This window comes from Peromyscus californicus, unplaced genomic scaffold, assembly GCF_007827085.1.
Source record: "Peromyscus californicus insignis strain IS unplaced genomic scaffold, ASM782708v3 Scaffold_2__1_contigs__length_46816999, whole genome shotgun sequence".
Taxonomy (NCBI): domain Eukaryota; kingdom Metazoa; phylum Chordata; class Mammalia; order Rodentia; family Cricetidae; genus Peromyscus; species Peromyscus californicus.
The window spans coordinates 34,491,382-34,511,853 of NW_026294540.1; the positions used below are offsets into that span (position 1 = coordinate 34,491,382).

Genomic DNA, 20,472 nt, shown 5'->3' on the forward strand with positions numbered 1-20,472 from the left:
TTCGCTACAGCAAGAGCAACCTGAACTAAGACATCTGGCTTACAATTCCAGGTTACAGGCCATCAAAGTACAGAAGTCACAATTTCAAGAGCTCGATGCAATTTGTCACATCATATTCACAGTAAAGAGCAGATCGAAGTGAATGCATGCATGCTCACTTCCTCTAGCTCGATTGCTCCTCTCTTACACAGTGGAGAACCACCTGCCTAGGGAATGGTGTCACCCAAAGTAGGCTAGGTCTTCGACCATTAATTAACCATTAAGACAATCCCTCACAAACACACTCACAGGCCAACCTGATCTAGACAATCCCTGAATGAAGACTCTTTTCTCAGGTAGTTCTAGGTGTGTTGTGGTGGCGATTAAAAACTAACCATCATACAGGGTCAGCTGCAGAAACAAGTGAGGAGCTGTGGGGTGTTTCAGGTGGACAGAGCACAGGCTCCCAACCTGCCAACATGACTGTTTGGATAGTCCTGAGTCAGGATCTAGGGGAACCAGAGGGGCCAGAAGGATGACAGGGACCCCTGAGAGGGTAGAATGGAGATCTTCCCATGTGAACAGTTAAACCTGAGAAGGGCAGTCACCCATGCTGACCTCTGGCTCCTGAAAGCTGGTTATCAGAGGCAGCCAGGATCATGGTGGCTCTCTGCAGAGCACTTGGGGTCCAGGAGGTCATCTGAGTCCCCTCTGTTTTTGTAGACTCCTACGTGAGCAGTGGATCCGTGCCAAGTATGAGAGGCAAGAATTCCTTCATGTGGAGAAGCAGGAACCATATTCTGCAGGTGAGCTGTGCTCTTCCCAATGTCTCTAACTGGCTCAGTGTTCCAACCTGTGGAGGGCCCAGACCTTAGACCATCCTCTCCCCTTCGGGGGCCTCAGAAGGGGTGTGGTCTTATGTGGGGAGCCGAAAAGGACTGTTGTGGGCTAGCACTCACACTGGCAGAGGAGACCGCCAAATCAGTGGCCACTGCCTTCCCCTGGGCCTGCCTGGTGCTGTTGGTTCCAATGGGTTCTGGAGCTTTGTGGAGAGGGACTAGGGATCATGTTATAAAGGACAGGGTCATCTGAGAGTTCTGGAGTTCAGTCTTCCCATCACTCAGTTGATGGGCTACTGAACAGTACTGTCTCTTCTTTATTAAATATGCGTCATTTGGGCTCTTGCATGCCTCCGTGGGACCCCCAGCCTGAGTTGGCTGGGCATCTTGATGCTTGTATATTTGATATGTGGTAGGCATTGGGCTTGGGGCCTGGGCCATGATCTCCTGGACAGCTCTACAAGTCTGAAGTAGTCCCCATCACTCTACACAGGAGGACTTTCTGAAGTTTATCTCCCAGGTCCTTCTTCTGGTCTTTTCTGGGTGACTGGGCCCTAAATTTCAGAGGTGGGCTGCTCCTGCAGCTCTGCTCTGGCATAGGCCCACCACAGCCACTTTCTTTTCTGTGGACCACAGTGGGGGGCTGGCTGAGAAGAACCCTTCATTTGCCAACTTCCAGTGCCCCAATATGCCCCCACTGTGGGTGAGGAGCCTGGTTGGCATGTGGGGCCTCAAACTTGTTATGGGGACTATATTTTTCAGGGTTCTCTAGAGGAACAGAATTGAGAGAATGAATCTGTCTTTCTACATAAAGGGTATTTATTAGAGTTGCTTACTGGCTTGGTCCAGCTAGTCCAACAATGACTGCCTACCAATGGAAGGTTCAAGATTCCGGTAGTTGTTCAGTCCATGAGGTTGGACGTCTCAGCTGGTCTTCAGTGTACACCAGAATCCCAAAGAAGTAGGTTCTAATGCCAGTGAAGGGATGGACTTGCACGAGAGAGTAAGGGCAGAAAGCAGGCAAAGAGAACAAGCTGCTTCTTCCATGGCCTTTACATAGGCTGCCAGCAGAAAGTGTGGCCCAGATTTAAGGTGGGTCTTCCCACCTCAAAGATCTGGATTTAGGGTGGATCTTCTGACCTTGAATGATCCAATCAAGAAAAACCCCTCACTGGTATACTAAGCGTTTTGGGATTTGGTTAATTCCAGGTGTAGTCAAGTTGACAGCCAAGAACAGCCATCACAGGGAAATTGGATGTAGGCATGATGTAAGCATGTTTGTGGAAACTGTGTCCACCCGGTGTCCAGGAAATGTGTCCCGAAACAGTTGAGCAACAACCTGCTGTGTGTCAACAGTTCCCTCACTCTTCAGTGTCCACCACGGAGGAGTGAACTGGGGACAGCAAGCGGATGCCCAAGCACAGATGTCCACATTGGAACCCCTGTGCAGCCACGAGGCAGAGGTGCCCTGATGGCTGTCATCTATGAGGGGAGAGCTGTTAGAGCCCCATCCAGGTAGAGCAGTGTCAGTCATGGGGAGTGGTGGGACACTGTCATGTTGCAGGCATGAGAGGTTTGACAAGTCTGTGACACAAGCTTCCCTTTGGGGTGAGCAGAATGTTCTAGAACTAGATAAAGGTGTCGATCCCACAATACTGCACTCACATCATGATGGTATTGGAGAATTGGACCCCAGTAGAAAGGAATGATGCCCAGCACTGTTGGAGGGAAGGCAGAGGGGCTTCATTGCCTGCACCGCACAGGTGGTCCCCACAGGTGGGTCCCATTTCCTGTACCGCACAGGTGGTTCCATTGCCTGCACTGCACAGGTGGGCCCCACAGGTGGGCCCCGTTGCCTGCATCCCACAGGTGGGTCCCCATTGCCTACTGGCTCAGGCCATCCTCACACCTGTCACAATGCTGCTCAGCCACCTCTCCAAGGCTCTGTTTGGTTCTGTCCTCTTGTGTCCCTGGAGCAAGTCAGTTGTGAGTAGGACTAGGTGGGAGCGTTCCCCTTCCCCTCTCTATATTGGTCCACCCAAAGGCCCTTCCCTTGCCCTAGGAGTGGACCCTGGCCTCCTAGCAGTGAGTCCAAGAGGGAGGCTGTGTGTGGTGGTCTTCCCCACCCTCAGCACAGAGTGCTGGACCTGGATCCCCTCTCCTGCCCCACTCCCAACCCACTCAGTGCTCAGTCCACATGGCTGTGATTCAGTAGCTGTCTGCCCCAAATGCTAAAGCCTTCATCACCTAGTAACACCGCACCGTCTGAAAGGGAACAAGGGCCAGGGAGACTCAGAGCCCTGGCCCACATGCGTCCTCTTCACCACATACACCTTAGCTTTTTTTTTTTTTGAGACAGCATCTCACCATGTAGCCTTGGCTAGCCTGAAACTCAGATCTCCTGCCTGCTTCTGCCTCCTGACTGCTGGGCTTAGAGGTGTGTGCCATCCATCCCTAATCTCATGATGCGTTTGACTGTCGTGATTCGGGGGACGGGGTGTCTAGGTCACATGCCTGCCTCTGGACCTGGGCTGGTCCTGGCAGAATTGAGGTCTGGAGTCTAGATGGAGTGCATGCAGGCCACAGAACCAAGGCAGGCTGGAGGACTGGCCAGCTTCCTGCCAGTGCCAAGTACTTAGGTCAGTGAGGGCCTGGGAATCTCCAGGTCATACTCCAGGGCTCAGGAGATGGTGACACCATGGTACCCAGGGTTTCCCCGGACCAAGGTCCACTCAGAGTCCTGTTAGCACTGGGAGTGGCAGAGAAGCACTTAGGAAGGACAGAGGAGGAGGATCGTAAGTTCAAGGCTAGCCTGGGCTATGGCGAGACTGTCTCATAAGAAAAGCAAGGATGGGGTGGGGAGAGATGGCTCAGTCACAATTTACCTCGCAAGCATGAGGACATGTTCGGTCCCCAGAACTCACATAACAATAAAAAAATAAAATAAAATAAAAGTAGGCCCAGCCAGGTTGGGGTGGCGCATGCCTTTAATCCCAGCACTCAGGAGGCAGAGGCAGGCAAATCTCTGAGTTCGAGGTCAGCCTGGTCTACAGTGCGAGTTCCAGGACAGCCAGGGCTACACAGAGAAACCCTGTCTGAAAAAAACAAAATTAGGCTCCGTTTAGTGTTTAACAGCACTTGTTGCTCTTCCAGAGGACTGGAGTTCAGTTCCCAGCACCCATATTGAGTGGCTGACAACTGCCTGTAACTCCAGTTCCAGGGGATCCAACACTCTCTTCTGGCCTCTACAGGCACCTGTATGCATGTAGCGTATGCGCGCGCGTGCGCGCGGACGCACGCGCGCACACACACACACACACACACACACACACACACACACACACACACAATTCTAAAGCAAGCTTTTATAATCCCAGTAGGATAGCAGAGACAGGAGGATTGGTGGATCTTGCTGTTCAGCCAGCTTAGACTACTTCAGGCTAATGAGAGGCCACATCAAAAAGTAAATTGGAGTCAATGACACATGCCCATAATCCCAGCACTTAGGAGGTAGAGGCAGGTGGATCTTTGTGAGTCCAAGGCCAGCCTGGTCTACAGAGTGAGTTCCAGGCCAGCCAGAACGGTACACAGTACACAGTACACAGTACACAAAACTGTAAACAGTAAAACCTTTTCTCAAAATAAATGGACAAATAAGGTAGCAGGGTTGGAACGATGGCTCGGTGGATAATGATACATGTCACCAAGCCTAGAGACCCTCACTTGATCCCTGGGCCCACATGAAGGAAGGGGAGAACCCACTCCCACAAGCTGTCCCCTGACTTCCACATATGTGCTATGGCACATGCATACCCCCCCCCACACCCATACTTCCCTCATCATGTACACACATGAAACACATGTTAAAAATTAAGGTGATCTCCCACTAAGCCACACCCCCAGTTCCTCACTGGGGGATTCTAGGCAGGTGCTCTACCACTGAGCCACACCCCCAGTTCCTCACTGGGGGATTCTAGGCAAGCGTTTTACCCCCCCTCTGATACCAGTCCCCAGCACTTCTGCCCCCTCCTCTTACCACACAGCACTTTCTCACTCAGGGCGAGGACACTCCCCACTGCCCATCCTTGGGAAATGCAGAAGTCCCCTCAGATGGAGAAAGGGGAAATGTGGGGCCCCAAAAGAGGTGAGGCCTGGGACTCTTCAGAGGAGTGGCCCCAAGCCTGCACAGACTGAACCAGAAGTGTGGATTCCAAGAGGCTACCTCCTAGATGCCTGTGAGCATGCATGGACCAGGAGGCCTGGACGGTCTAACTGAGAGGCATCAGGGCCAAAGGATAAGGCAGCCAGCCAAGGACAGGGGTCCCATGTCACCTGCTCAGGGCCTCTGCCTCCATAACTCAGCAAGAACTGTAGAGGAGGAGATTGTGTCTGTTTTTTCCTCAGGGCTGCCCAGCTAGCTAAGGTAACTCAAGAGTTAGTGTGCTGGGGCTGAGAGAGATGGAGGACAGTGGTGGTATTCAGACTGGAGACCAAGGACTATCCTGAGCTGTGTGTCAAGACTGACGCTGAGCAAGGATACTGACCGCAGTTTCCTCCACAATGCCCAAGGGGCCACAGGGACATCATTAGGAACATCTGATACACCCACCTCCAGATTGAGGGACACGGGAGCAGAGGCCGGGGCGGGGGGTCATCTGTGTGATGTCTCTGGGGAAACACCCTTGTCACAGACCAACCCCCCCCCCCCCCCGGCACACTCATCTTTGCACAACACCAGGTCTGTTCCAGACACTTCACACCAGGACTGGGACCCTGTCCCTGCTAGCGACCATGCTCTGCAGCCTCTTTATGCCAGCAGCCACCACCGTCTGCTCCTCTTTCCCCTGCTGTTCACCGGCTTGGACTCCATGAGTGACCTTCTGTGCCAGGCTCCTGTCACAGAGTGCCGTGCTCATCCACAGTGGAGCCCATACTACGTTTACAAATTTCATTACGTCTAAGGAAGTTCCCCAGAAGCACTGTTGTGGAGGCCGGGAGATACTGGACGGCAGAGTCTCGGCCACTGAGGTGTCCACTGATACTGCCTGTCTCTTATTCTGGCCTGACACAGGAGCCCTGTAGAATGGGACCAAACATCTGTGCCAGGATGACATTCTTGGGTCCGTGGGGCCGTCTGGATAACTAGCTGTCCTCTCCCAACAGGGGCAGCGGGCTGAGTAGGGCAGACGTGGGGACTTGAGTACATACTCCCCTAGAACTGGGCTTGGGAGAGGTCCTCAGGCAATGTCAGCTAGGGCTGGAGGAAGTGGGGGAGGGAGGCAACTTTGGAGTTGCAGACCAGGCGGGTGCCAGTGGCGCCCTTACAGCCCCCATTGCATTTCCTGTCCTGCCAGTGACAGAGGCTACTGGGTCAAGACCCCCATATCCTGGCCATCCTCTCCAATGCCCAGGCTAGCTGTGTGGGTCAGGAAGCAGCAGGTGGAGGCAGGCCTCTGGGTGGGTGGCCTGGACCTTGTGATATATCTGGGGTCCAAGGCTTTGAGGGCTGGTCCTGGGTTACAGGTATGCTTGTCCCTCTGCAGGAGGAGTCATGTGACCAGAGGGCCCTGCCACATTCTTCTCTGTGGGTCATCCCTCAGCCAAGGTTACAGTTGTCTGGAGTGCCTGAACTTTCCTCTGAAACTTGGAGATGTCAGGGTTGTGGGTGTGCCCTCACACCCGAGTCCACCTTGCTTTATACCTGTCCCTCCGGAGCACTGCCCTGTAGATGGCTGGGTGACAGGCGCCCTGGCTCCTGCCAAGCCTCAGTGGCCGCCTTTCACAGGGTAGGGTGGGCGACAGGGCATGCAGACAATGGCTTTTGTTGTCGAGGACCAGGCCCACCACCTCCCTCCAACAGACATGACTTCCTGCCTGGGTCCCTCCAGGACTTAACCCCTTTCCCTCCACGGGATGCCTGGCTGTGCCAGGCAGGGACATCCCAATACTGCTGCCTTCCTGACCTTTGTCCTAATGTCACCGTGCAAACAGGGAGGGAGAGGGGCGAGGCTCTCTTGTTGGCAAGCTCTACCTGGCCTCAGTTACTCCTTGTGTGGTAAAGTCAGTGTGCTCAGCACAGTGGCATTCGGGGGAGTCGTTAAATCATGACATGTGTCTTCCGTGCGAGTGTAGGCTTGTCCCATGTGTAGGCCTCAATGTTTGGATCTGTGCACGTGATGTGCTCCACAGGAGGGGCCACTGGCAAGGTCAGCCAGCCTGCCCACAAGTACCAGGCCCCTATGTCTCAGCCACTCCGAGTTCAGTGGGCAGGTCTGGTGGCCTTGCTGGACCGCGGGGACCATCCTGTCTCCTTTAGCTTCACCTCAGTCCCGACCCTTTGGAAGATGAGGGGACTGAGGCCCAGAGATGGGTGGCAGTGAGGGGCCCCTGCCACCCTGTCTATGAGACCAGCTGGTGAGGTCCTGTTTCGGGGCTTCCTGTTGGCTGTTGTGCGACTCTGTGGACAGTATCTCCAGGGGACCGATTACTTACGTACAAGATGGAGCATAGCTCAGAACCCCAGTGCCTAGAGTCGCAGGCTGGAACTGGCTGGCTGCACAGCACCCCCTCCCCACAAGGCTCTGCTCTGCTGGCTCTTGAGCGGGCAAAGAAGCAACCACAGGAAGGAATGTGACACTCACATTGAAGGGTTCCTGTGAGCGACCAGAAGCACCAGCGGCATCTTCAAGCCAGAGCATTGCATACTGGGACACATGACGTGGAGCCCTCCCTAAAGAAGCCAGTCCCTGAGAGGTGTCACTTTGTCCTGAAGGAGGACCCTGCCTGACCCCACCTCAGGTCAGGAAGCCCAACTGGACCAGCGCAGAGGGCTGTGGAAGCCTTCCTGGTGTGGCCAGTCAGAGAGGAAAGGCCTCCCAAGGAGACACAGCGGGGAGAATGGGAACTGTTCCGAGAGCCAAGACAGGAAGTAGCAGTGAGGGGTGAGTGGATGGTGGTCACCTGCTGCCCACCTGCTGCCAGGACCCCAGGTTCCTAAAATGGAAAACAGGGCTCCCAGGGCACAGGCAGAGTGGGGGTCAAACATGCCAAGGAGGCACCGCAGGTACGTGAAGCTCAGGAGGCTCACGAGCCTTGATCTCGGCCCCTGCCGTCCACGCGGCCCCTCTGTCCTCCGGGGAGTTGGAGTGTCCCTGTGAGGGGGCAGCAGGCTGGCAATTCAGAATCTGAACCTGCATACCCAGAAGCCTGCCCTTGGCCTCCTGACCCAGTCTGGGGTAAGGTCACGCACGGGGCCTCAGTTTCTCTGGTGCCTCTGAGGCACCTAGCTCTGTGCCCAACCTTACATTGGTAATACCCCAGTGGGAGAGGCCAGATGACGTGATGCCTCTCCCACTCAGGAGGGCCCCACAGCAGTCCTGAGGATGGAACATCCACTGGGCTCACACCTCAGCCAGCTTCCTGTCCCACTCACGGCAAGACCATGTGCTCATTGCCCTGAATTAAAAAGAAACGCACAGTTTACATATATACCACACAGTTTGCATACGCTTTGCATATTCTGTGTGACGCGCACTTCTTGGAGCTTGCGGGTTATGAAACTCTGAGCGTGCAGAAGATACACGGTGCCCGCCCCCGCCCCCGCAGCACAGCTCGCCTGTGTACTGAGTGGAGATGTGTGGTGCCGTGCGCCCCAGGGCCTGCCCTCTCTCCCGCCTGCCTTGCTGCCTGGAACCCATCCTGTGGGTGGCAGGGCCATCTACTTGGCACGCAGGACACCACGGTTGCGTAAATGTCCCACACGACTGAGAGACATCCGGTTCTTTCCGGTTTGTGAGGATCAAGAGTGAAGCCCCCAGACTGGGCAGCGGTGGCGCACGCCTTTAATCCCAGCACTTGGGAGGCAGAGGCAGAGGCAGGCAGATCTCTGAGTTCAAGGCCAGCCGGGTCTACAGAGCAAGTTCCAGGACAGCCAGGACTGTTACACAGAGAAACCCTGTCTTGAAAAACAAAAAAAACAAAACCACAAAACAAAAGAGTGAAGCCCCCAGGTAAGGTGTGGTACATGTGGTACACACTTGTCACCCCAGCACTCCAGAGACTGAGGCAGGATGATTACGAGTTCAAGGCCAGCTTGGGCTACATAGTAAGACACTCCCCCCCCCCCCCGCCACCCCCACCCCCAACCCCCACCTCCAGCCTGACTGCCGACTGGCCATGCCCTGTATGGCCACGGCCCTGCAGAAGAGCCTACAGTCTTGTGTTGTCACCCCGAGGAAGGTCAGTCTGTGATGGGCTTTGTGGTGCCAGGGAACGGTGACTTCCTCTGTGTGATACTGAGCCCCTCTGTGTGTACGCATCCTGTGCCTTCCTCAGAAACAATCCCTGTGGAATGTGGCTCAAGTCCCTCCAACCTCTGCAGCTGGTCCCAGCCCTGCACACCATAGGTGTCTAATCAATGCTGACTGAACTTCCCAGCCTCTGCCTCAGGGTCAGCTTGTTCTTTCAGGGAGAGTGGTCACTCTTGGTCCTGCCTGGTCTCAAGTGTGCCCAGAAGGGTAGCCTGGCTGGGCTGCTGATCAAGGACTCTGGATGGGGTGGGTAGGGGCCATCCAGCCAGTCCGGTGGGGCTGGGCAAAGATTCACCACCTTTCAGCCCTTAGCTGGTCAGATTCCCATGGTACCAAGAAGGAAGCAGAGCTCTGAGAAAGGTCTGGACTCTTGCAGGGCCAGACCAGGGATGCTGTTAGCATCATTCAAAAAACATCCCTTGTATTGATTGCCATCATGGGGCCTGAAATATAGGCATGGTGGCAGCTTGTTGGAAAAGCTGGTCGGGCCCACAGGATATCCTTTGGACATGGACCTGGCCCGCAGGACCCACTGCTTCAGGGCACTAAGCCTGATGCTCTGTGGGAGCCTCAAAGGGTCAGCAGGGATCAGTCTAGCCCAGCACTGGGAAACGGGACCTCCCTATGTGTTCCTGCCACCTGCTGGCAACTATGGGAACAGCAGGCTAGAGGCTTGTTCCTGCTGGCTCCTTGGTACTAGCTATAAAACATGGCTGGAAGGTTCTGGAGGTAGTGGGGGTGGGGAATTGCTGCATCCAGTCTTTTACCCCTCGACACCCCACTTCTGAATTACATGCTCAGCTATTCAAGCCTAGAGAATCTGGGCCCTAAAGATGAAGGAAGGCCAAGCTGACTTATTATCCATCTAGGCTAGGTGTTCAAGGAGCCAGTCAACAAACATTCTCAGTGGGTCCTGCCTGGCCTAATGGGAAGTGTTGGTGGCCCGGTATCCAAGTACAGAAAGATTCTTTCCTGTACTCTTCCTGCCTGCTGACGCTAAGACAAGAGATGCAAGGGACATCGGCCACTCCACAGCTTCAGAGAGGCCCCGTCTCTTCAGAAGCCGGGGGAGGGAGCAGGCCCCTTCTGGCACGCCCTGAGACTGATAGTCCCACGGGCGCCAGCTGCCCCTTCCCTGACGCCAGGCTGCTGCCTTTTTATGGCCACATGTCTCTGAGAGCACAGAAAATAGCCCCTTGTGTTTGGTGACAGGGACAGGGCTGCCCTGCCGGCAGCAGGCAGCAGAGGAGGAGATGCTGGGGGAGGGAGTTGGATGGCCAAGACGGAGCTAGCCTGGCAGTCAGGGTCTGGCTGGCTGGAGATGGCGTGACAGGAGCTGCACACCCACCCTCAAGCACACTGCTGACAGACAAGATTTTCTGGGACCTTCTTTGCCAAAGAAAGCCATTCTGATACCCAGCAAAGAGGGAAACAGCAAAGCTCATGGCCCTGTACTCTGCCCACCCGGGGGGACATGGCCACCGGCTGTGTGTCCACCTGCAGGGAGGCTTGCAGCCGCCAGAAGTTTCAAGCAATGCAGGCATCCCCCAGCAACCCACCAGCGAATGCCAACACAGCACCTGGAGTGTCCTATGAAGGGGGAGGAGGCAGGACAGCGAGCCCATGATGTCATCTCCTTGTAGATGGATGGGACCGGCCTACACAGCAAAGCTGGGCTGCATGGAGGGAACTGAGGGCACCAGGAAGGCTGGATCTTCTGAGGGTGCCTGTTTTTGCCAACAGTGAAGTAGCTTCTAATTGCCCTGGGGCAGAACCGTACCAGGGTCCCCAGAGCGAGCCAACCCCAGCATTGTGAAACCAGGTCTCTGGGAGGGTCCTTCTGACTCCTGGCTTCATGGGGCCAGTGACTCAGTCCGTTTCTGCCCCTTCTCATGCCCTAGTACCTCTTTCTTTTTGTGACATTAGACCCGACTGGAAGCCCTGGGCCATCTCAAACCCAATGTTCCCAACTATGTCCCTAAGTCCTGCTTCTTAGGTGGCTTGTTCAGATGGGAGGGTCTGGGCGGGCAAAGGTGGCCTGGGCCCCAGAGCCTCTGGTCTAACTGGAACGTCAAGGTGTCTCTGGGCAGTGGGTCTCAGGCCATTGGCAGGACAGACAGGCAGCTCATCTGTGTCCACCTCACAGAGGAAGGTCCCTAGGACAGGGACAGAGTCGTCTAGGTGGAAGCTCCTTAACTGTTCCTTTCTTCCCCAGGATACCGTGAGGGCCTTCTCTGGAAGCGTGGCCGGGACAACGGACAGTTCTTAAGCCGGAAGTTTGTGCTGACGGAACGAGAGGGTGCCCTGAAATACTTCAACAAAAACGACGTGAGCCTGGCATGGAGCAAAGGGTGACCTTCCCACGTGGGGTCCTGGCCTCCCCTGGGTCTGCAGGGCCGTGTATTAGCTCTTCAGGGGCGTGGCTGCCTTCCATCAGTCTTCCCAGGGGACACCCCTCATGATGGCTCCCCCTGGGGAAATGCCACATGTGTATGCACCCACACACTAACCCCCCAACCCCCATCCAGGAATGACCCCTGTCCCTTCCTGGAGCCTCCAGGAGCCAGGCCTGGTGTGGGCCTGCTGAGAATGGTCCTGGGAAGCCAGAGGCTCCCCCTAGTGGATGCTTCCAGAAACAGTCAGTGATAGTGCCTTGGGTCAGCTGCGAGGGGGGAGGGGTACCCACCCGGTGGTGACGCTCTTGGCTCTAGGTCACCGTTGCAGGGCGGGGTCCACCTGGAGGTAGATGGCTGCAGCCTTGCGGTGGGGCTGGCTAGATAGAGGGATGGAAGGTGGGGTGTGGCTGCCTGAGAGGTGGTGCTGTTATCCAAGATGGCAGCCTCCTCACCTGCCTTGTCTGTCAGGTACTGGCTCAAAGAGATTTAGCAACCTCCCTGGGGGTACACAGTCAAGTACATAGTGGCCCTTTCTCTGGGACCGTTGGCACCAAGAAGGGGCCATGTTCGGGGGTGCAGGACACCAGAACACATACCTGGAAAAGTGCCCCGACTTAAGGTCTGGCAGAGGGATAGGGAGGGATGGGGCTAGTCACACAACTCCCTGGAGCCAGCCAGGACTGCAGAAAGAGCCTCCTTGCCTGCACATGACCCGGATGAACTGGTCTGGGAACAGTAAACAAGCGCTAGGATCCTGGGGTCTTGGTGAACAGTCCCAGATCACAAGCTCCAGATGCACAGGCAAGCAAGAATTGGGTCAGGGTAGGACGGAGAACAGGAAGGGTCACAGATTAGGGGGAAGGTTACCCAGATTCCAAGTGTCCCCCACAGATGTCATTTAGTCCCCCATCACCCAAGGAAGTCGACATGGATCTTCCATTCACAGGCTAGGAATCTGGGGGGTCAAAAAGGTTAAGGAACTTGCCTAAGGCTACACAGCACAACATGGGTACTGCTAGTCTCCCTTGTTTAGACAGTGGCTGTTGTCTGGGGTTCCCACTAGCCTTCCTTCACAGGCCAAGGAGCCTAAGGCTGTCATGAAGATTGAGCACCTGAATGCTACCTTCCAGCCGGGCAAGATTGGCCACCCCCACGGCCTGCAGGTCACCTACCTGAAGGACAACAGCACTCGCAACATCTTTATCTACCACGAAGATGGCAAGGTGGGCGCCACTAGGTGGCGGGGGGGGGGGAGCAGTGCACCCCCCGGGGGTGGGGCACTAATCCAGCCTTGCCTCCATGCTGCAGCCAAAAAAAAAGGATACCACAGCAAACCCTAGAGTCTATACCTTTATCTACAGTGGGACTGCCAGGCAGAGGGGCCCCTGCATCGTGTGGCTAGAGCTCTGATGTGTGCTTTATCAAAGCATGTGTGTGTGTGTGTATGTGTGTGTGTGTGTGTGTGTGTGTGTGTGTGTGTCTGCAGAGCTGAATGTCTCCTCAAGACTAGGAAGGTGGAGTTTGGACTGATCCCTCAGGAAGTTACCATGTCTCTAAACATGCTGTCTGATTTGGTAACCTCTGGGACAGTAAAGGTCTCCCCTACTCTTTTTTTTTTTTTTTTTTTTGTTTTGTTTTGTTTTGTTTTGTTTTCGAGACAGGGTTTCTCTGGATCTCGCTCTATAGACCAGGCTGGCCTGGAACTCACAGAGATCTGCCTGGTTCTGCCTCCCGAGTGCTGGGATTAAAGGCGTGCGCCACCACCGCCTGGCAGTTTCCCCTACTCCTGCTCCCTTATGCCATCATCCCTGTGAGGTGTTTACTCCTGCCGTGTCCAGGGTCTGTGTCCTGTGACACACTAGTGTAGTCCGAGTGCCTCCATCTAGGTCACCGTCTCATTTACCTGTGACAAACAGCCACGTCTGCCTGCAGTGGCCTGTGTCCACCCAAGCTCCAGGGCTGTCTGGACATCAAGGGACACGGGTGGACTGCTTGGGGGCCTCACCTCCTCCTTCCCTGTCTTGGTCCAGTCTGGGCTGCTTTATACCGTTTCGGCTGGAGCACACACTGCGGTAGCTTTCTCAGACGATGTGTCTAGGAGGCGAGTGGTCTGAGAGCCTCTCTCTGGAATTTTACCTTTTGCTCACTGCACTTTGGCTAGAAAGAGAATTCAAGTTAGGATGTTCCCAGCACTGAGCTGTTTTCTTGTCTAGTCCATGTCCACAAGGCTGGTGGGTTTTTTTTTTCTCATTTTTATTTATTTATTTATTTATTTATTTATTTATTTATTTATTTATTTATTTATTTATTTATTTATTTATTTTTCTATTATCAGCTTGATACAGTACAAATTCTTATCCTAATAGTGAAACGTTTCACTGAGGCTTGTCCAGTGACTGAGTTAAACCAAAACTTATTAAAAGCCACAGTCATCCTAGGGTGCCCCCTGCCATGTAGCCTCCCTGGTTCTGTGGGTTGCAGTATAATTGTTCTTTGCTTTATATCTAGAATCCACTTGTGAGTGAGTACACACCATGTCTGTCCTTCTGGGGTTGGGTTACCTCACTCAGGCAGATCTCTGTGAGTTCGAGGCCAGCCTGGTCTACAGAGCGGGTTCCGGGACAGCCAGGGCTACGCAGAGAGACCGTGTCTGGACAGCAACAACAAGAGAGTGCAGGGGCACCTGCATCCATTTCTGTGGCAGCACAAGCTTCGTGCTGCGAGTCTTCCCCGACCACTCTCCACCTAATTCATCGAGGAAGGCTCTCTCAGTCGAACCCAGGCTCACTGACTCAACTAGTCTAACAGCCAGCTTGCTCTGAGGACCCTGTCTCTGGGATTATAGGGAAGCCACCTGCAGGCCCTGAGTGACCTAGACGGGCTCCTCGGTGGGCCCCATACATCAGCCCATCTCAGCTCTCCCTGGGCAGCTGGCGTGTAGCTATCTTGGGGCTCCTGCCCACTCACGCCAGCTCATCTGCTGGCGAGCTTCCAGCCTATGGCTGGTCTCTGTGTCTTGTGGATTTAGGCCTTTAATAGAAATCTCTCAAGCGTAGGCTAGACATAGTGGCACTTGGCTTTGACTCCAGCACTCGGGAGGTAGAAACAAGTGGCTCTCTTGAGTTTGAGGCTAGCCTAGTCTACATAGTGAGTTCCAAGCCAGTCAGGGATACACAGTGAGGCCCTGTCTCAGAAAAGAAATGAAAAAAAAAAAAAAACCCCAAAATCTCAAGTGGTGTTAGCTGGTTCCAATAAGACCTGACTCAGGGTGTGAGAGGAGTTATTTCACTCCAGGCCTCCACCTTCTTGCTTCTTGGGAGGACATGAGGGGGCTTTGTGCCACTGAGACACTGTGCTCTTCCACAGTGGGGACCCCAGCATCCCTTCCGCTCTCCAGGGACAGCCGTGGTACCTGCTGTGCTGAGCCTGTGAGCATTAGGGTACAGACATGGGGGGGGGCGCTAGAACCCCACTGTGATAACTGGGGAAGACTGTCTCCCAAAGAACAGAGTGTACAAAGGCCCGGGAGCAGGAGGGAGTGAGCTCCCACCCAGGTGCAAGTTCTAGGGTGCTGTGAGGAGTGTCAGGTCTGTTTTTAAAATCGTGTGTGTGTGTGTGTGTGCATGCGTGGATACGTGTATGTGTACAGTGTGAGTGCAGGCACACGTGTGCCACTTGGTGTATGTGGAGGTCAGAGGACACCCTTGGGTATTAGTCCTCATCTTCCACCTCATTTGAGACAGGGTCTCATGGCCCATCACAGACTAGCTGGCCTGAGAACTTCCAGGGATTCTCCTGGCTTCTCCTCCCATTTTGCACTGGAATTGCAGGTGTTGGGTTCTACTGTGTCTGGCTTTACGTAGGTTCTGGGCATTCAAATTCAGTTCTAAATGCACCTTACCCGCTGAGCCATCGGCCTAGCCCTACCTGTTTGTTGACACAAGGTCTCCCACTGGCCTGGATTTAACTGGTTAAACTAGGCTGGCTGGCATCAAGCCCCAGGAGTTCTCCTGCCTCCCCCTCCCCAGTGCTGGCATTACCAGCACACGTCCCCATGCCAGGCTTTGGGATGGATGTGCTGGAGCAGAAACGCAGATTCTCATGCTTGCAAAGCACCAATTTTAATGACTCCACCACCTCCCCAGCCCTGAACCCAACTTGAACCAGGAAGGAGAAGGAGCCCGGGGCCAGGTGGGAGCGATGGACAGGGCCAAGGCTGAATTTGTGGTGCCCCGTCACCTGTAGAGGGAGCAAGCTGCTTCCTGAAAGCTGAGAGTTTGGGAGGGCTGATGCTGGATTAAGTGTGAGCCATGGCCAAGGAGGGTGAGGGTGATCAGCAGCAGGAGGCTTGGGTCTCTCCCTCAGCATGGGGTGGACAGCACAGGAAGGGCAAGACGGAAAAGAAGAGATTAGTGTGGAGGAGGAGGTCCGTCAAGCTCTTTTGCAGGTCGGGGGGTGGGGCCAAATGAGGAAGTGGGTAGGGCCAGTTGTGGGTGGGGACGTGTGGGCAGGGCTGTGAGGGCTGGCTGTGAAAGCCAGTGTCTTGAGCTGCTGAGGAGAAGCCCAAAGGGCCAAGGAAGAGGTGTGGGGACACAAGCTGGGCTCAGGCTGTCTGGGAAGACAAAAACGGACAGGTTCTGAGTAAGGCAGGTGGGGCTGGGGGTCCCCGTGGCCCGGCAGCAAGACAGGGACATGGTCACAGCTCCAGGCCTGGGAGACCCCAGATGTGTGCAGGAACGTGGGAGGGGGCAGTAAGAGCTGGGTGCGGAGAGGTACCTGTGATGTGTAGAGCTCAGATGTCAACCTCACTCAGTCCCCTGCCTCAGCCTCTTCCCTGATGCTGGTCACCAGACTGCCCCATCTTGGCGCAATGAGGGGTAGGCAATGGGGGTTCGTCCCATCCTTCAGTGAGGCTGCTCAGAGTACCAGCCCCGCTGAGGGGTCTGTGGAGGAGACAGAGGCTCGGGAGTCGCCACTCACCACAGCTTCGGCCCTCAGGAGATCGTGGACTGGTTCAACGCGCTGCGAGCAGCCCGCTTCCACTACCTGCAGGTGGCTTTCCCAGGAGCCAGCGATGCGGATGTGAGTGACTGCCCCAGAGCCACCTGCTGGCTGAGGGAGTGGGGACCCATTGGGGTTGGGTCACAGGACTGACCAGAGGTAGGCAGGCCCCTAGAGAGGTACCAGGGTCGACTGCAGTTCTTCATTCTGGGGTTGGCACCCAGCTGCAGGGGGACATGCCATGCCGGGTACACAGTCTAGGGGATGGCACAGGGTGGGCCTCACCACCATCTCTTCTGCCCCAGCTGGTGCCCAAGCTCTCTAGGAACTACCTGAAGGAAGGCTACATGGAGAAGACAGGGCCTAAGGTAAGTGCCAAGCAGCAGTCTACTAGGCCTGTTCAGGGTCAGCCATCTTGCTTCTGTCTGTCTGGAGGTTGCTTGGGGTCAGGCTGGGTGGCTGGCTGAGGGGTTGGGGGTCACCGTGTGTGTGTGTGTGTGTGTGTGTGTGTGTGTGTGTGTGTGTGTGTGTGTGTTGGGTCACTGGACTCATTGGGCACAGATAGAGTTATTAGTCCTTTTCCAGGTACGTCCCAAGCATCCTGGGGCTGGCCACTCTGTCCTGTGGCCTTGAGCTTCAGGGTGGTCCTTGAGTCCCCTTGTCTGTGTTCTGGTGCTGGGATGAGGACCCAGGATCCAGACTAGTGACTCGGTTGCAGGTATTAGGGCTTAGGTCAGCTTCAGTAAGGACTGTCACATCTGCTCTGCAACATGTAGGTGGAGGACATTCAAGATCTGGACCCCAACCTGGGTCTCAGGCATGACCAGGGCCCTTCATGCACTGGCTGGCCAGAGTGGTGCCCCGTGAGGCCCTGCCCTCTGGGTGTTGAGTGGTTGTCGGCTGGGGCAGAGGTCCACCTTGGGCCTCCTGACTGCTCCCCACCTTCCCTTACCCACAGCAGACAGAAGGCTTCAGGAAGCGCTGGTTTACCATGGATGACCGGAGGCTCATGTACTTCAAAGACCCCCTGGTAAGGAAGGTCTGGCTACAGTCCCCTGACTGACCCGTTTCAGGGGTGACTGGTGAGATGATAGGACTGGGGTTCCTCGGGGTCCGAGATTCTAGGGCCTCAGCTGGCTAGGTCTGGAGAGGGAGCCGGGAGGACAGCCTGGGAAGAGGGGTTCCCTCGTCATGCCCCAGCCTCTCCTCACCCATAGGATGCCTTTGCCCGAGGGGAAGTCTTCATTGGCAGTAAGGAAAGTGGTTATACAGTGCTGGAGGGGCTCCCGCCATCTACCCAGGGCCACCACTGGCCCCACGGCATCACCATTGTCACCCCCGACCGCAAGTTCCTGTTCACCTGTGAGACGGAGGCAGACCAGCGGGAGTGGATTGCAGCCTTCCAGAAGGTGGTGGACAGGCCCATGCTGCCTCAGGAGTACGCAGGTGAGAGGTGTAGGTGCAGGGTAGGAGGGTGTCGGGGGGGTGGGGGTCATGGGTGAAGTGTGGCTCTGTGTCTGCACCCTGAGCCCCAGGTGGCTGTGGGGGGAGGCTGAATGAACGGGCAGCTCCCAAGGTTGGACCATTCCTGTTTCTAGTGGAAGCCCACTTCAAGCATAAACCCTAAGGAAGAGAGCCCGGAGGCCCCAGGATTCTGCATTCATGCGGCTGGACAGGCGGCACTGGACAGTGGGGGAGCCCAGCCTCCTGGCCCACACCCTGCTCCTTGGTGCAGCCCAGGCATGGCCAGGTGGGGCTCAGGCAAGCCCGTTGGACAGGCATTTCTTCAGAACCTCATTAAAGTTGAAGGCAGACTTGACTCTGGGCCTCACCTGACCCTGGCCCTGTCATGCTGCTCCTAGCCACGCCCAGCTGACCCACCCCCTCCCTGCTGCTGGAAGCCCCGCCTCCCTACTCGAGCAGGCCCCTACTAACTCTCCTGGCCTGAGGGGATCTCGGCCTCAGGGCAGGACTTGGTGCTGGGCTGCTATGGACAGCCATGGACAGCTGTGGCAGCGGGCTGGCCTGGCTGCTGGGGACTCACTCTGGGACATGCCGCATGCCTCCCCTTCCCTCCCCCACCTCAACAAGTATTTATTGAGCACTGCTCTGTGTCAGTCAGGGATCAGAGGTCAGGGGTCAGCTCTCCTTCCCCTTAGGACTGACCCAGCTAGGGCACTGGGGGTGTTTTGACTGGGAGCAGTTTTTCCCCCCCAAGAGAACTGTGTGCATTGGCCCTGGGCCCACCTGCTTGGAGCGCCCAGTGCCCTTGGACAGCTGGCTGGAGCAGCCCGGAGGGAGCCTGCAGGGTGCTGTGCATGGAGCCCAGCAGCGGCTTCCTTGGGAGCCAGGGAGGTCCCCATCTGCTTTTGGGCGTCAGTGCCCAGTTCGGTGCTGTCCCCGCTTTGTAACCTGTGCCCTCTGGCCCTTGAATGACAGCCCAAACCAAGAGGTGGCCATGGGCAGGAGAGGTTGCCCCCAGCCCTGATTGCTGCTGGCAGGCCAGTAGTTAAAGCCACCTGTATTTATTTCCCTTGCTGCCCTCTGGCCACCCCATCAGCCGGGCTCCCTTCTATGGGACCCCCAAAGGGCAGGTCCTGGCCGCTGGACAGCTGGGGAGCATTAGTGGGGGATACATCTGTGAGCGATCTGGTTCTCGTCAAAGCTGCGCCCCAGGGAGCTGGGGGAGGGGTCCTTAGTGGGGCCGCTGCCGCCCTGTGTCATGTCCCCTGGAATAAAGTGTGGCTCTGGCGTGGTCCCTTCTGTGTATTGGTGGCTAAAGTGGGGATGAGAGGGCTGGCAACCCCCTTGCCCTGGCAGCCTCCCTTTGGGCAGTAAGGGACATGAGAAGAACCATGTCACTTCCTTGGCAGGCCTGACAGAGATGGCCTGACTCTGCAATCTGTGTCCTGTTACTTCCCAGCCACTATGCTGTGTGTGTGTGTGTGTGTGTGTGTGTGTGTGTGTGTGCGCGCGCTGCAACCCCAGGAAGGTCCAACCCCAGCAGGGTCCTTGGGCTCCCCTACCACAGCCTATACACTGAGACCCCTCCTAGGCCACTGCTGCCCACACCTCCTAGCCTTTATGGGTGCACACTCGTGGCAAGTGCCTGGACACCCAGCTCCTGCTCAGCCCTGGTCAAGTCTGGAGTGCTTCGGCCAGGTGTCGTACCCGTTTCCAGCTGGGTGTCCCCAGCCCTCTCTTGTGCTCCCACTGAAAACTGTTTGCACGTGGCACTGGACAAGGGGCCTGGGGCCCCTGAACCTATTAGGCAGGCACTCTGCCACCCAGCTATGACCCAAGCCCTTCCCCCACTGCTAAGGCCTTGGGGAGGCAGGAAGCTAGTCAGGGTCCCCATAGCCGCTGGGCTAGTGATGACATTCCAGGGTCCCCTCCCTTTCCCCCACCAGGACCAACAGGTTCGCCAGTGTCACCTCACTGCATGTAGACATCAGTGTACACTAGCAACACTGACCACCTTGGCATTTGTCCAAGTAACTGCAGCAGGACAGAGGGAAAGACTGTTCACTAGATGGGAACCTGGCAACCCAAGAGCAGTGGCTGTATCCTTGGACATCCTTCAGCAAGGGGTGACAGCCCAGCCAGGACCCAGTCTGTACAAGGGCTAGGAGGAGGATGTCTCACCTGCTGACAGCGATAGGCATGCAACTGGCACAGGGAACTGTTGCCATGAAATCCTGAGGAGTGGAATGCATGGAGAAGGGACACTGTGTTGCAGAGACACTTTGGGGTGTGAGGAGCACTGTATGTGTGGGCAAGGGGCACTGGTGTGTGTGGGAGGAGCACCGTGTAAGGGGTAGTGTGGGGTGAGTGTGTAAGGGGCACCGGTGTGTGTGAGCACTGCATGTGTAAGGGGCACTGTGGGGTGTGTATGGGGAGCACTGTGTAAGGGACACTGAGGGGTGTGTGTGGGAGGAGCACCGTGTA

General features: G+C 55.9%; 1 protein-coding gene across 1 annotated transcript in view; it reads left to right on the forward strand.

Annotated features, from left to right (window-relative positions):
• Adap1 (ArfGAP with dual PH domains 1) overlaps positions 1–19,282 on the forward strand; it is a 52,029-nt gene extending 32,747 nt beyond the window's left edge. Inside the window, exons 4-11 of the mRNA XM_052754289.1 lie at positions 703–785; positions 11,343–11,455; positions 12,600–12,746; positions 16,522–16,605; positions 16,830–16,892; positions 17,483–17,554; positions 17,742–17,970; positions 18,123–19,282. Of these exons, the coding sequence (XP_052610249.1) occupies positions 703–785; positions 11,343–11,455; positions 12,600–12,746; positions 16,522–16,605; positions 16,830–16,892; positions 17,483–17,554; positions 17,742–17,970; positions 18,123–18,151 (820 nt within the window). The 3' untranslated portion in view covers positions 18,152–19,282. The remainder of the gene's footprint in view (positions 1–702; positions 786–11,342; positions 11,456–12,599; positions 12,747–16,521; positions 16,606–16,829; positions 16,893–17,482; positions 17,555–17,741; positions 17,971–18,122) is intronic.
• The last annotated feature ends 1,190 nt before the right edge of the window (positions 19,283–20,472 follow it).